Source organism: Lactuca serriola, chromosome 7, assembly GCF_051521515.1.
Source record: "Lactuca serriola cultivar US96UC23 chromosome 7, Lser_US96UC23_V15, whole genome shotgun sequence".
NCBI lineage: Eukaryota > Viridiplantae > Streptophyta > Magnoliopsida > Asterales > Asteraceae > Lactuca > Lactuca serriola.
Genome location: NC_136414.1, coordinates 59,805,420 through 59,816,296, shown reverse-complemented (window position 1 = coordinate 59,816,296; position 10,877 = coordinate 59,805,420). Strand labels below are relative to the sequence as shown.

The 10,877-nt window shown below is 32.9% G+C and overlaps 2 protein-coding genes across 2 annotated transcripts; both read right to left on the bottom strand.

Annotated features, from left to right (window-relative positions):
* Positions 1 to 2,788: 2,788 nt before the first annotated feature.
* Positions 2,789 to 5,650, bottom strand: LOC145061864 (putative lactoylglutathione lyase, chloroplastic). The gene is made up of 9 exons (XM_079009443.1): positions 5,342 to 5,650; positions 4,628 to 4,832; positions 4,412 to 4,536; positions 4,251 to 4,315; positions 3,923 to 4,135; positions 3,785 to 3,832; positions 3,582 to 3,689; positions 3,346 to 3,486; positions 2,789 to 3,087 (listed from the first exon to the last, which is right to left on the bottom strand). Exons 1-9 carry the CDS (start codon positions 5,472 to 5,474, stop codon positions 3,046 to 3,048), a joined length of 1,080 nt encoding a protein of 359 aa, XP_078865569.1. The 5' UTR covers positions 5,475 to 5,650; the 3' UTR covers positions 2,789 to 3,045.
* A 708-nt stretch (positions 5,651 to 6,358) lies between these two features.
* Positions 6,359 to 7,193, bottom strand: LOC145062284 (RING zinc finger protein). The gene has a single exon (XM_079009910.1). It carries the CDS (start codon positions 7,034 to 7,036, stop codon positions 6,533 to 6,535), a length of 504 nt encoding a protein of 167 aa, XP_078866036.1. The 5' UTR covers positions 7,037 to 7,193; the 3' UTR covers positions 6,359 to 6,532.
* Positions 7,194 to 10,877: the final 3,684 nt, after the last annotated feature.

The window sequence follows — 10,877 nt, the reverse complement described above, 5'->3', positions numbered from 1 at the left end:
CCATGTCACACCAATCTGTCTTAGGATACTTGAACTTAGCATAAAGAACTCAATATTACCAAAACGGGGCGTTTTTAGGGCTATAATTTTTTATACATTACTGATGCAACCATTTCACCATGGACTATGAAACTTGGTTTGTTGGTTACTCGTGACATAAGTTATTGATCATTCTCCAATACAATCGTTTTACCATGTACATATAGTTTTAGTTTTCTAAATACTTACAAGACAACGTATTTTGGTCTATTTAAAGGTTTGGAGTTTCTACCAATTAGTGACTCTTATACGCTAAAGGATATTTTCCCAAACAAATATGACGATACTATGTATTAAAGAAGCATATGATGTTTTGATAATTTTAGTGTTAGCTGTCATTTGTGTGAACGATCGATTTAAATATTTCGATCATAGTGAATTGCAAAGGCATAAAAAAGTATTTACAAACTGTTTTTGCACTCGTATTATTATTTTTGATTAGTTCAACATAATTTTAATCTTTTAGGGCGGTGGGAATGCAAGACTCCCAACTCTTTCAACTTTGATGACACATATGCATCACATCAACCTTCTCTTTTCTTTCACTTTTATCCATTAAAACCCTACACACAATAATTGGTATATGTATGAAAACACATGGTACAAGTTGACAGGAGAGAAGAGAAAGAGGAAACACATACTCATTCAAACCTTAGATCCCACAAAAATTGGTATATGTATGTAAACACATGGTACAAGTTGAGAGGAGAGAAGAGAAAGAGGAAACACATACTCATTCAAACCTCAGATCCTACAAAAATTGGTATATGTATGTAAACACATGGTACAAGTTGAGAGGAGAGAAGAGAAAGAGGAAACACATACTCATTCAAACTTCTGATCCCACAAAAATCAGTATATTTATGCAAACATCTGGTACAAGTTGACAGGAGAGAAGAGAAAGAGGAAACATATACTCATTCAAACCTCTGATCCCACAAAAATTGGTATATGTATGCAAACATCTGATACAAGTTAAGAGGAGAGAAGAGAAAGAGGAAACACATACTCATTCAAACCTCTGATCCCACAAAAATTGGTATATGTATGCAAACATCTGGTATAAGTTGAGAGAAGAGAAGAGAAAGAGGAAACACAATCATTCAAACCTCCGATCCTACAAAAATCGGTATATGTATGACAACATCTGGTACAAGTTAAGAGGAGAGAAGAGAAAGAGGAAACACATACTCATTCAAACCTCCCATCTCACAAAAATTGGTATATGTATGCAAACACATGGTACAAGTTGGGAGGAGAGAAGAGAAAAAGGAAACACATTCTCCTTCAAACCTTCGATCCCACAAAAATTAGTATATGTACGCAAACATATTGTACAAGTTGAGAGGAGAAAAGAGAAAGAGGAAACACATACCCATTCCAACCTCTGATCCCACAAAAATTGGTATATGTATGCAAACATCTGGTACAAGTTAAGAGGAGAGAAGAGAAACAGGAAACACATACTCATTCAAGCCTCTGATCCTACAAAAATTGATATATGTATGAAAACATCTGGTACAAGTTGAGAGGAGAGAAGAGAAAGAGGAAACACATACTCATTCAAACCTTAGATCCCACAAAAATTGGTATATGTATGCAAACACATGGTACAAGTTGAGAGGAGAGAAGAAAAAGAGGAAACACATACTCATTCAAACCTCCGAGCCCACAAAAATTGGCATATGTATGCAAACATCTGGTACAAGTTGAGAGGAGAGAAGAGAAAGATGAAACACATACTCATTCAAACCTCCGATCCCACCAAAATCGGTATATGTATGAAAATACATGTCATATTTGACGGTACCGTCCACAACAGAGACATGTTCCTGGCGGTACCAATTACAACCCGAATACCATGGCTCTTGATTATGTCCACTCTTATATCATTATATATGACAAATAAAATATGAATAATTAGATGTTAAAATTTAATTGCTATAAATAACAAATAGTAAATATGAGTAATAATACTTAACCAAGTTTCAATCACCTTTTTAAAAGCCTTGAATAATGACAAATGATACAAATGCAAGCTACCAAGAACGTCTTTACAAGAATTAACCCTCCGCCTAAAAGAGCTTCTAGCTTTTCAAAGACCAAGTTTGGAACGAAGCATATCAATAACTGGAAACCAATGTTTTGCAAGACATATTGGAGCCAACCAAGAGACCAATGTTTTGCAACCCTTGATTTTTCCAAATCAAGACCAAACACTTTACTCTTGTGGAATTGCCACCAAAACCCATTGCTAAAGCACATAGTCTAAGAACTCCAAGTTAAGTGAGACAACCTTCGTCAAAATCTACCTTAAAATATAATCTTCTTTCTAAACTTTTACTCCAACTACAAACTTCATTTAGAATGAAGTTGTCAAGGATGTTTCGACCCTCAATGTAAGCCGATTACTCCTTACTTACCACCAAACTGATCGCAAGGTGTGCCAATAATTTGGCAATCACTTTGATGCAACTATACTTACCAAAACTTTGTTTTGACAAATTTTAGCTAGCTTATTTTTTGAGTTTATTGCATTTTAGTATTTGGTGAAACCTAGTAATTTATAAACCAACTTTTGATGACTTACTTGAGATAAGTTATTGATAAGCTAAAAGCTAACTTTTCAACTATCACGCCAAACAGAACCTAATAAAATAGAAGAAACATATAACATTCAAATTATTTCACATCCCCGTAAACGATTTGCTAATTATTTAAACGATTTGCTAATGTAGACACCTTAAGATTCTTCCAACACAAATGACAACAAATTTGAAACAATTGATAATTGATACACATAGTAATTTACCAAATATGCCTAATTACTCTTACTCTTTTCTCTTTTCTTTGGTTCTTTCACAACTAACTTCACCATAACAAAAAATGGTCTATACATTATTTTTAGCCATTCTCACAAAGTTACAACCACTTTTCCATTATCTACAAAATGGGGCTTTCCATTTCCCTACATGTTTCCTTCACCAAAACAACCACCAATTTCTCTCATTCTAGTTCCTTCACAAAATCAATGTTATCCACAAAAACCTGCACCAATATATCATTCTACTTTCAATATTTAACCTTTATAGATCTCATCCAATTACAACATTGTAGTTTCAATATTTTCTTATCACAACATTCTACTTTGACAATTTTACCAAATTACAGCAGTGAAAATTGCTATAATAACTAGGTAGATTTTTCAAAGTACAATGTTGTAATAAGAAGAAATAAAAGTAAAATGTTATAATAATAATTATTAAACAAGTGAGAAGTATGTTGCTATTATGGGATTTTACTTACAGTTTTCCAACCATCAGGATCCAAACATGCTGTAATTTTAGTGCTGATGCCAGGTAATGGTCCAGGTTCTCTAGTAATTTTCCCGCCAAAAAGTTTAACTGCTTCTGCAGTTTTATAAACATCATCTGTGCCTATTGCTATCTGTTATTATAATTTATAAACCAAAAAATTAGTTCCCAAATTCGGATAATATTTAATGATATAATGGAAAAAAAGAGAATATCTTTTTTATTGACCTGAGCATAAGCATTTCCTTTATCATATTCGGTAACCCCATAATTATAAGTCAACTCCAATACAGCACTTTTATCTTCAGGTCCATATCCCATCATTGCAATAGTATACTACATAATTAAATAATAAGCAATACAAGTCTATTCAGTTTATCTATAAATATCTGATAAATTAAAAAAAAATTAGTTGTTTTTATATAGTTTACCTTGTATTCAGGGTTATCTCTTCGGCGCAAGAGCTCCATACCAAAAGCCTAAAGTTTACAAATTGGATAAAAGTTTATAAAGTTTACAAAATTGGATATAAATATATTTATATAATTATATAAAGACAAGATTCATACCTTCTCATAAAAGGTGATTGAACGATCAAGATCTCCAACACGAAGCATGACTTGACAGAGTGGCTCAGGTGTGGGCCCTCTTTCAATAAGTTCAAATTTATAACCATCAGGATCTTCAACAAAAGCAATAATTGACTTTCCACCTTTGACTGGACCAGGTTCCCTAGTTACAGTGCCACCCTTTGCCTTTATCAGATCAACAGTCTTGGCAACCTGCAAAAACCCAAAAAAGATTATCCCTAAATGACCATTTTACCCTTACACTGCAACACATAATATGCAAGAACCTAGAGATCTCAAATGGTGTAAGTTTTACTGTTTTACTCACATCATCAACTGCAATGCCAAAATGACCGAAAGCAGATCCGATATCGTATTTGTCAACTCCATAATCTGGAAGCATGAATCCAAATCAGTCAAAAGTCAAAATCGAAGAATCTATTGTGGTTATTGGAATTATAAAGAGTAGGTTGAAGATGGTTTTTTTACTGTATGTGAGTTCAATAACAAAGTGAGAATCTTCTGGGCCATATCCAAGAAATGCATTTGTGTATCTTTCTTCAGGTATGTCTCTTTTTCGTAACAATTTCATCCCTAGGCATTCTGTATAGAATCTGCACATACATAATACATTTCAATTGATGTTAAAATCTAGAGAAAAGACAGAAGAAACATGAAGCATTTGGAATTATTATAAGGTGATACTTTATTGTTCTGTCCAAATCACCAACACGATAAACAACATGAAGCATTCTTCTCTGGTCAGTTTTGACCCACTCCAAGGCGTTTTCTTGTGTAGTTGCAGTGCTTCCTTGTGTCATGCTTACAATTGTTGTAGCTTGCTTGTTGTTTCCTTCTTGTCTAAAGAACTTACAGCCTTTAAGACCTAAGTGTTGCGATTGTGATCCCACTGGAACAATATAGAAAGATATAAGGTAAGAGATTGTTAATGGAGCATGAAGCTAGAACCATACAATGACATGGAATGGATGCATCCTACAATGAGAATAAGTTAAACTGTTGAAACATACGAGAAAGGATCAAATACAAATAAACATGATTACAACTTGTTTAGGCTCAAATCCTGGTTAGTTTCATATCTATTTAGTACTTAGAAGACTTGCTTGGATTCAACCTTGTTTAGGCTCGAGTTCTTAAGTCGTAACATTCTCAAAATTCTTCAAACTTGAAGCTCGATACATATTATCAATCACAAATCGAATAAAACGAGCAAAACTACATAAATGCTATAAAATAAATCATCAAATCGTTAGCAGAAAGTAAACCTAAGTAAGCAAAGTCGATACTTAACAATGAGATATAAAACAAAGTACAAACAGCCCTATCCAATATCCATCCACAAACACAGAAATTAAAGGCTGAAATTCAACAAAAAACTAAACCTATTCATATCCATACCAGTGGAACCAAAGTGAAGCGAATTGAAACGCCTTGAAGAGTTGACCATGGAGATGCCACCACCAAATCGAGTAGTGGCTAAGGATGAGAGCGACGGACGAATGGTCGACGCCATTGGTATTATCCTCACCATCTCCCTTTTTCACAAAATCACACACATAAACACCAAAGTATCCTTCGATTTAAGATATTTCTGTGTGTATAAAAGTTCCTGAAGTGTGTGTGTGAATTTGTTCTAGTCAGAAGGGAAGGATTGATTCCCCTAAAAGGTGACGTATGAAGGGACGAGAGTAACGAGGTTTTATCGTTCTATAGGGATATCATTTGGCATAGAGTATAGCCCTATTCTTAACAAGGATATGATCCGTATCCTTAACCCGGATATGCTCATTGGGCGACCCATGTAAAATTTAATGGGCTTCTTATGGGCTTTGGTCCAGTTCTTTAAGTTAGCCCGACCCGAACTGGTTATGAATAATTATTGTATCATATAATAATATAAAAAGTGAAAACTATATTAGCGAAATCATAATCTATTGTTCTAACAAAGCTATTTATGAGACTATATACATTAAATATATGTTTTTTTTACTCATTCGATCTATCTGACCCTAACAATAAAATATATCTTTTAATATTTATCCCTTGAAAACTTTACTATTATGAAAATCAATTCATTTACCCAAAAATTATTCAAAATTGTCAGCTTTAACTATACATGATTACAAAAGCTTACAACTTTAACAATAGGTCATTTTTATAGAGTAAATTAGGAACATGTGTGTACGTATATTTGGAGTTTTTTCTTAAGCAGCTTCATCTAACATGTTTCCTTTTAAGTTGATTTTTTTTATTCATGTGAATGGTTAACAATAAAATATGATTAATATTGGTTTATTTTTACATTAATGTATTAGAATTGCCCTTGATATTATGTGTGTTTTTATTTGAATATTGCTCAAACTCTTCCAAAGAAAACACGGAATATTGTGAAATATAAGAAAAAAAAAACAAAACTAACATTCAAAAGTTCTATATATTCTTTTCTGAAGAAGCATGATACAATGATCATTACACAGTACAATCATATAACTTTATTGCAAAACGCATTGAAACAAGACAATGAAGAGCTAACAAGAATATGCACACTTATGACTTATCTTACAAAAAAAAGATGCAAAGGAAAAAAAATCAACAAAAATCTTGTCTAGGCTTCTTCCTAATAGATATCGAACCTTTTATGTGATCTCTAAAGATCCTGATCTCAGAACAATCTCTAAGATCTTCTAGACTGATATATTGTTGTCTTACCATCCTAGAGAAATCACCTGAGGTGTCATGTACCCAAATATAAGGATGACACGTTTCGTCATAATAATACAAAAAACTCCTCGTTCCACCACCACCATCTCTACCACCACGACCACCTTCACCAGGAACATAAGCCTTGTAAATCTTCTTGCTTTTCAACCTCTTTGATGATCCAGGCTTCAGTGTATGAACTTTTTTCAATATCGAGCCCACCCTTATCTGCAACTCAACAGGCTTGTCACTAAGGTTCCAAACCCTGGTCCCGATCCCTGAAACTTGAGTATGATCTCGACATCCATTGAAACACCTTGCAATTGATAAAAGATTGCAACTTTGCATTTGGATTCTCTGAAAAATCCTTTGATTGTTGTTTTTTGGGTTCATTGGGAGATTTTTGGTACATTCAAAGATAAGGGATGGAACTTTCGGAATGAGAAGTGGTAGGGTTCAGGAGCAATTAAAGGGTGGTAAAGATCAAAATATGGCACTAAAATAATGGGTAAAGTGGGATCAAATTGAACCTTTTTCAAAGCTTCATGATGAAGTGTGGTATGATGTTGCTTCACCTTTCATCATTTTGGTTCATATGAGTTCTCTCCCATATTTACTTTCCTTTCAAGACTCGTACATTTTATGTTGGGTGAGTAAATTATTGGTTGTTAAATGTGGTTTAATGGTTTTATGTACGGATTATACACATTGAATAATTTGGAGTAAATTATTGTGTTCAATGGCAACTTCGAGTTCTACTAGTAATATAAAATTACCTTCTCCCAAAATTATTTTGAAATATAAGAGGACTGATTTGAACGTCTATCAACGTCGGGTTGTATTGTTTAAATGTAATTGATGTTGTGGTGAAAAAGAATGTGCAATCTAACTTAGATTATGCATCGAGGTAGCAACCAAATTGGACTTGATGGAATCGGAACAATACAAAAACATAAAAAGATAATAAAAAATATGGAAAAAATTCAACTTAATTTAATTGGTCCTGTCTGGTTTAGAACCGAAGGAATCGTAAATTAGATGAGTTGAATACATAGTTGGTTTTGTTATAATTTACTCATAAAACGTCAATTTTTTCCAAGTTCGAGAAGTACATGAAAAAGAAACTGTTGTACTTCGATTTTTAGCGGAATCGCATTTAACGAAGAACCCATTTTTCAAAGATAAAAAAGTATAGTTGTAAACTAAAATGCAATTATTTTAACAAAAATTAATTTGAAACTTTATCTCTGGTGATACCCGGTGCTCCTTTTGAGGATCCAACACACGATAAGCCAAATGAGTGGAATGTTGAACACATAATTGCTTCTGTAAATATGAACCATTGTGTTTCTTCCTGCAGAAACACCAAACACAAGAAATAGAGCAAACATAATAAGAGAAGAGCACAATGGTATTTTGGGAAATTATTTTTGGAATTTTTATTTGACTCTAAGGTGTTGTTTGTTTTTTGAAAAAAAAACTTCTTCAGACCTCTTATTGTTGTGCGGCGGAGCACACACATAACATTTTTCATCTCGCAGCTGTTTGTTTTTTAGAAGTCTTCAGAGTCAAAAACATCTGCGCGTGCTCTTTTTGGCGCAACAGCACTTGTACTGCCTCTTCCAATCTCTTTTTTTTTTTTTTGCTGAAATTTTTATTATATGTTGTTGAAATTTTATCACTTTTTTTTTCGTTTTTTTTTTAATTTATTCTTGTTGATTTTTTTTGTTTTTTATATTGAATAATGATAGATTCTTGGTGAAATATCATTATTTTTTTGTTGAAATATCATTAATTCTTGCCGAAATGTAATACATTATTATATTTTCCATATTAAAAAACTATTTTTGATTTATAAAATTAGTTTATTTTAATTTTTTAATATTTGCAGCAGTATGCATATGTTAAAAAAACAAACATGCTTCTTATTACAGTTTGCAGCCGTTTGGTCCACTTCTTCTACTGCAGAGGGTTGCAGAGGTGGTCCATAGACTTCATGAATTTTTGCTACAGAAAATCAAACAACACCTAAATCACACGGTAAACATCAGAACAACCCCTATTTATACTAGAAAAGAAAAGCTAACAAACTATGTTTATCTACTAACAAATTTGCAGGAAAAAGATAATGACTCAAATTCAAAAAAAATCATATTTAAAGTTTGAAATTTATGGATTATTCAAATATTTCCCCCTAATACAGAAGGTGTTATGTGTTTTACTCCTAGTTGATCTCGTATCTTTTCAAATTTAACCTTACCCATTGATTTTGTGAGAATGTCTAACCATTGTTCTTGGTTGCACACATGTTTGACTGTAATATCTCATTTCTTGATATGTTCCCATATAAAATGGAATCGTGTGTCAATCTATGATGCATGAAAATGCCAATTAGGGAGCCGTACTCGTATCTGAAATGTGGGGGAAACGGAAACGCCTAGGAAACGGTCGAGAAACGTTTCCGGGACATATCGGGAAATCCAGAAATGTTTCTGTGAAGTTTCCATTTTTTTTTGTTTTGCATGGGCTTTTAAGTCCAAAAAGGCAAATAGAGTTATGGGTTATACTAATCGATATTACCCTACAACTACAAGCCTAAACCGATCGTTGCCTCGTTGGTAAATTCCAATCGTCTACTGCCTCTGTCTGTCGTCGATCGTCTACTGCCTTTGCCTGTTGTCTACCGCCTGTCGTTTACTACCTCTGCCTGTCGTCGATTAAGAATAAGAAATAATTTAGAAATCAGTCACCAATTCAGAAATCATATCGATTATTATGGCTTCTCAAGAACAAGAAACATAAGGATCATCATCAAGTACATCAACAGACCAACCTCCATTGTGGGACTATGTGACTAAACTCGAAAAACTTGTTGGAGCAAGAGGATGTTGGAAGTTCAAGTGTAACCTTTGCAATGAAACCCGACAAGGATCATATTATAGAGTTAGAGCACATTTGCTTGGTATAAAAGGTAATCTACTATTCAATTTAGTGTATGTGTGTATATGTAATTTTCGATTTTTGATTCATGTTATTGACTTGTTGTATTGATTCATGAACAATAGTAAAGAAATAAGAGGCTATGATTTTTGTTTTGATTCATGTATTTGTTGTGATTTTTTATTCATGTTATTGTATTGAACTATCAATTCATGAAAAATTGTAAAGAAATAAGAGGCTGCGATTTTTGTTTTGATTCATGTAATTGAATTGATAATGTCAATGATGAACTTATTTTTTTTCATGTTATTGAATTGAGAATGTCAATGTTATTATGTATGTTCTTGAAATCATGATTTTGCTAATGATTTTGGATCTTATTATGTGTGTTCTTGAAATCATGTTGTTTTAATTTAATATAGGTACTACGATTTTTCATTCATGTTATTGTATTGAACTATTGATTCATGAACAATTGTAAGGAAATAAGAGGCTGTGATTTTTGTTTTGATTCACTTTCTTGTTTTGATTCATGTAATTGAATTGATAATGTCAATGATGAACTTATTTTTTTTCATGTTATTGAATTGAGAATGTCAATGTTATTATGCGTGTTCTTGAAATCATGATTTTGCTAATGATTTTGGATCTTATTATGTGTGTTCTTGAAATCATGTTGTTTTAATTGAATTTAGGTACTGGGATTTCTATTTGCAAGAAAGCAACAACGACTAACAAACTTAATGTGAAACAATTAGAAGATGCATATGAAGAGAAGAAAGCCAAGTCACACGCGAAAGAAGTCCAGTTGCCATATGAAGCTGGTGTTGGATTTAAGAAAAGAAAAGGTATTTCAACACCTATTAAAAGAGCTTTTGGTGTTGAAATTAGGGACCAAATGGATCAAGAAATATCAAGGATGTTTTATATCAGAGGTTTACCTTTTAATCTTGCAAGAAATCCACACTATCTCAGGGCTTTTCAGTTTGCTGCTAACAACAAAATTGATGGTTATGTACCTCCTGGTTATAATAAGCTAAGAACAACATTACTACAAAAAGAAAAAGATAATGTTCACAAGATATTGGAGCCACTTAGGTCTACACGGAAAGAAAAAGGCGTGACTACTGTGAATGATGGTTGGAATGATCCTACAAGAAAACCTTTAATCAATTTCATGGCCACCTCAGGTAATGGTCCTTTGTTTCAAAAGGCGGTGAATTTTTTGGGGAAATAAAAGATAAATTTTATATTGTTGAATTAATGAAAGAAGTCATCAATGAAATTGGTCATC

Excerpts from the sequence above, each read along its gene's own strand:
- LOC145061864 (XM_079009443.1), bottom strand. The coding sequence starts at position 5,474 with ATGGTGAGGATAATACCAATGGCGTCGACCATTCGTCCGTCGCTCTCA. Across the intron at positions 4,537-4,627 it reads GATTTGGACAGAACAATAAA|ATTCTATACAGAATGCCTAG; the intron begins GTATCACCTTAT and ends ATGTATGTGCAG. Across the intron at positions 4,136-4,250 it reads TTGGCATTGCAGTTGATGAT|GTTGCCAAGACTGTTGATCT; the intron begins GTGAGTAAAACA and ends GGGTTTTTGCAG.
- LOC145062284 (XM_079009910.1), bottom strand. The coding sequence starts at position 7,036 with ATGAACCCAAAAAACAACAATCAAAGGATTTTTCAGAGAATCCAAATG.